The sequence below is a fragment of the Montipora foliosa genome, chromosome 6 (genome assembly GCF_036669935.1).
Source record: "Montipora foliosa isolate CH-2021 chromosome 6, ASM3666993v2, whole genome shotgun sequence".
NCBI lineage: Eukaryota > Metazoa > Cnidaria > Anthozoa > Scleractinia > Acroporidae > Montipora > Montipora foliosa.
The window spans coordinates 64,841,205-64,846,204 of record NC_090874.1 but is presented as its reverse complement, the minus strand read 5'-3'; the positions used below and the strand labels follow the sequence as shown (position 1 = coordinate 64,846,204).

The window sequence follows — 5,000 nt, the reverse complement described above, 5'->3', positions numbered from 1 at the left end:
TTCGGTAATTTTTTTACCTGTCGAAAGCATTTGGCTCTGTTTCAGTGACAAAAAAATGTCATTAGGTGTTATTTGATTTGGCATTGAAATAAGCTCTAGTATCAATCAATCAATCAATTGATGTTATGTTTTAAAAATTGATCAATCTTTTTTATGAGGCACCAAGAGTTCTCTGTACAAAGTGGACTATGACAATCGAATTCAACCCATATTTGGTGTAATCCGTTCAACTGATACTCGGATGGAATATACCTTTTACAGTTCTGTGTTCAGCTTTTTTTTTATCATAATGGCTTGGGTAACGAAAAGAACAATTGGAAATGGTGTGAATGGTATAAAATAGAGGTTTACATCCAAACTTGATGACTTGCACTTTGCAGATGACATAGCCCTAATTTCCTCTACCAAACAGCAGATTGAGAATAAAACAACAAAGTTGAAGGAAAAAGCCAGACGAGTGGGGCTCAAGGTCAATACAGAAAAGACGAAAACGATGAAGATTAACGCAAGAAACCAAGACAAGATTGTAGTCAATGAAATAGATAATGAGGATGTTGATGAGTTCACATGCTTAGGAGCAAAAGTGTGCAAGGAAGGAGGTGGTATCAAAGACCTGAACAGACGATCCAAAACAAGAGGTGCATTCATCAGAATGAAGAACATGTGGCGTTCCAATAGCATCTCAAGGAAGACAAAGTTGAGACTGTATAGACCCTATGCAAAAATAGCTGCCTTTAAATTATTCTTTTGTTCATATTCAAAATAGCCCAACTAACCCCGTTCGGTATAACAAATTCTTTAGAATTTTTGTCTCAAAAACGAGGTTAGTTGGGCTAATTTGAATATGAACAAAATAATAATTTAAAGGCAGTCATTTTTGCATAGGGTCTATAAGACACTGGTAGTGCCGGTATTGTTATATGGATGCGAGACGTGGAAAATGAACAAAGGAGATCACAAAGCTGTAGATGTATTCCACAAAGTGCATACGAAAGATCCTAAATATTAAATGGCATGATCATGTCAGTACTAAAGAGTTGTTGGAAAGAGCGAGTAAGAAACCGCTGAGTGAGGAAGTAAAGTATCGTAGATGGAATATGATTGGTCACATCTTGAGGCAAGATCGTAATAATGATTCTAACATTGCAATGAGCTGGGCCCCGGAAGGGAAAAGAAGGCGGGGGAGGCCGAAGACAACATGGCGACGAACAGTTGAAAAGGAACGAAAAGAGGCAGGGTGGAGATCATGTGAGGAAACGAGGATGATTGCAGCGGACAGAGAACAGTGGAAGACTTCTGTAAAGGCCCTATGTGCCACGAGGCACGAGGTGGATAGGTAACAGGTAGCAGGCTCAGTTACCAGGCCTTTGAATAAAAATGAGGCTGGAGTTGACGTTCCTTTGATACAAACCTCATTGCTTTTCTTGTGTAAATCATGCTGTTGTAACGCTAACGAATTTACCTAAGAATTATAGAAAAGCAGTGAGGTTTGTTTCAAAACACGGTCAACTCCAGCCTCGCTTTTATTCAAAGGCGTGGTAACTGAGCACGCAAGTATAAAACGGTCTATACCAAAATAGTCTTTGCTTGTCCATCCAAATTTTGCGTAAGCATTGTTTCCTGTTTCTCTTGGGACTTACAATGGTCCCAAGAGAAAACAAAAAAAATGCTTATTCAAAATTTGAGCGGACAAACAAAGAGTATTATTGTATTTCCGCTTCGGACAATTGGTTTTACAGAAGTATCAATAGAAAGGTAAAGGTAAAGGTAAAGTAACTTTTTTTAAAGTGGTACTACGACCAAAAAAACAATTCTTTTTTGTCTTTGGATTTCAAAACTATGTTAACTAAACACTAACTGACCCAAGTGTTAAGTTCTGATTTTAAAAAGACACCTGTTTATTTTAACTGGAATTTTCTTATTTATTGGTCAGCCATTACTAACTTTAAAATCTTGAGAGAGCTGGGTCGAGGAGAATATGACGTCAAAGACTCACTAGTTTAAGAATGCAATGCGTGTGTACGCGGCTGAATTAATATGCAGCACGGGAGTTTCGGGCTTTCAGACTTTTAAACCCTTGTTTTGCATGTGTAATAAATTGCGTTTACACGCTGAAATTTTAAGCTATTGAGGTCTAATTGGCCAGTTTTGAACGTGAGTAATGGCGGACCGTGAAATCCAAAACTTGGATTGATTATCAATATTTGATAATGCTATATTATCACTCGCCAACAAACAACATTAAACACTACAAAAGGTCGGTTTCTAAAAATCACGCAAACCTAAACAGTTTAAAATCAAAGCTTAGGCCTAGATATTTAATCTAGCTTAGGTCTAATTACTCTTCAGCAGCGATATCCTATGGTTACCGTAGACTTAAATTAATTGATCTTCAGCGGTAAAGCGGAAAGAAGCGGTTCCTCTGGCATGGAGAAGGAGCTCCGGGTTCAAATCTAATTCACTGATATGAGTTTTTATTTCCTTATTTTTTCTGGTACCACAAGTCCCGGGACACAGTGTCCAAAATTCACGATAATAGTGAATTCGAAGCAAATTAAAAATAATCGCAAATTCATGGGCGAGAACGTGTTGGAAGAAAATCCAGGATTGAACAGGATTCGAACCCGTGGATGAAGTCTTAAAAGTCGAGTGAAGCTTAGTCACGTGGCGTGAAGTGTCACGTTCAGATGTCCATCGCTCCAGGGGAGTTTACCTGTAAATCAATACATTATTCGAAATAATATGATTAAAAGTTAGGTTTTACGTGCGAGAGTGTATTAAAACAGAATCAAAACATAGTTAATAAGAGGGGAATGGTTAAGAAACCCGACAAATTTCTTTGTTGTAGGTTTTTGTTCCCTTTTTTGGCCTTGACCGTGCACAAATCACAATAGTTGTTTACTCCGTTCTGAGGAACTAACCAATAGAAACGTGCTGGTTGCGTAATTCATGCATGAGCGCAAGACAAAATATTGTGCACGGTCGTGGACTTTCCAACCTAAATCTTGGCATATTTGTTTGCTCCTTTGATGTTTGCCGAGCTTCAAAACCATGAGTCCCCTCTATTAACTATGATCAAAATAAAGATGTAGGAACTCTCCGTAATTTGGGAAATTCAGGAAATAAAATAACGTGATTATTTGCCGGTGGCATAATATATTCGTTAACTTTCTATAGACGCCACAGCAGGTGCGATTAAAAACAAATCGAACACACGAGCACTTCGCAATCCCAACAAGTGAATGTGCAAAAACAACATCGTTGATTACTTCTCGAATACCCATGTATCAACTTGCAACTCGCCTGCTGGCTACACAGGGCACTGCAAGACAATTTCTTTCCCAAGAATTTCTGCACATTTGCCTCTTTGCAGCAGAGAACAATGTCACACTCCAAAAATAGTAATCACGCGCCTATTAGAACATGGTAACATCTTTACCCTAGTAATACACTATAATAAGAAAGGTTGTTCTTGGAAAAATAGTCAATTACCACAAAAGTTCTCGGAAACGTTTTTTTTCAGAAATTAAGGAAGTCTTTTTTTTCGACAAACGTACGAGTAGACAAACAATCTTTGCCATTTCTAAGGAACAGGTCTCCTTGACTTCAGCTCGTTATATTATGTTTATTCATTTTGAAAGGCTTTGTAGCAGCAAGCTATGTTTTATTTCTATATTAGAAAATTGAAATTTCAAAATTAGAAATTGATATGATTTCTAATTATAACACGGAATTTGTTAGGTGGCTGGCTGAGAACCCGGAATTATTAAATGAAAACGGAACTTTGTAGAGTTGATTACTGCAGCAATAATTTCTCGACATATAAATGAAAGTTTCAACTTGAGCAGAATACGTTGCCTCAATTTATTTTAAACGTAGGCTCTAAAATTAATAGCCAAAAACAGAGCTGAAACTGAGAAAACATTTTCTTGAGAGTTGCGGATTCATGGGTGTTAGGGATTGGAGGAAAGCAATCGAATTTAATTAGTATACAAACCGGCAAGACGTCGTAGCTGCAATTTGTTACAGCCGTAATCGGTCGTCTCTTTTTTTAGTCAAAGAAGTTCAAGACAAAACAGGCAGGCAGGACACGAGTAACAGCTACGTTCTTAATTAAAATGTCGTCCATTTCAAGAGCTTCTGTGGGATTTTCCCCAACAAAACAGTTCTTTCCAACATCAAGTTCAATACGTGAATATTTGTTATTATGGATAACAGTCATTAAATATTCACCATTCGTGTTCATTCCAAAATCGTATGATTTCAGTCTCTACTTGCCTTTAGCCTTGAATATCCGCTTCCCCCGGGCCGCTTCCCCGTATGTGTATGGCCTCCCAGCCATTTCGGACAAGAAGACAGATACTGCAAAAATCGAATGATTTTCAGACCTTTTCGATTACTGCAGTCTGTCATTGAACTGTCGAAGCGCCGTATATTACTCCGTCTTTGTAGAGTTATAGATATCTTATAAAGACAACTGGAGTTTTTGATACGTCACAGTGTTTGTTCAATACTTACAAAGGATTCACATGAGTCCACTGAATCGAGGGATAAAGGTAACCATTTCCCACAGCAATCAGGGTTATAACAAAAGCTGAAACAATACATTGCACCTGAAGTAAAGCTGCCATGTTCTCTCGTTAAAAGCGAAAGCTAGACTGAACTATCCCTTTTTATGAGGGATAACCCCAGCTGCTAAGCCTCTTATTTTGAGTTTTACCAAGAAACTCCATGAATTGTAAACACTTTACACGTCATTTCCGGTCACCCAAAAGCGGTAGTCTTTTTACAAGACAAAAAATCAATTTGATTTTGATAACATCAACTATTATAAGATTTATCACCATTAGTGAAATAATGAAATGTTTTGGTAAGCAAGTCTTTTTTTTTTTAACCGAGACAACGGTTTCATTACGTAAAATGGCATTCATTCGGGACAATTCCAAACAGTCGTGACTTTCATGTGACTCGGTGTGCTGGCCATTAGCCAGTAATTAAAT

At 37.7% G+C, this 5,000-nt stretch overlaps 1 protein-coding gene across 1 annotated transcript in view; it reads right to left on the bottom strand.

The window, feature by feature from the left end:
- Positions 1–4,735, bottom strand: part of LOC138006165 (ephrin-B2a-like) — a 13,312-nt gene extending 8,577 nt beyond the window's left edge. Inside the window, exon 1 of the mRNA XM_068852318.1 lies at positions 4,519–4,735. Within this exon, the coding sequence (XP_068708419.1) occupies positions 4,519–4,631 (113 nt within the window). The 5' untranslated portion in view covers positions 4,632–4,735. The remainder of the gene's footprint in view (positions 1–4,518) is intronic.
- Positions 4,736–5,000: the final 265 nt, after the last annotated feature.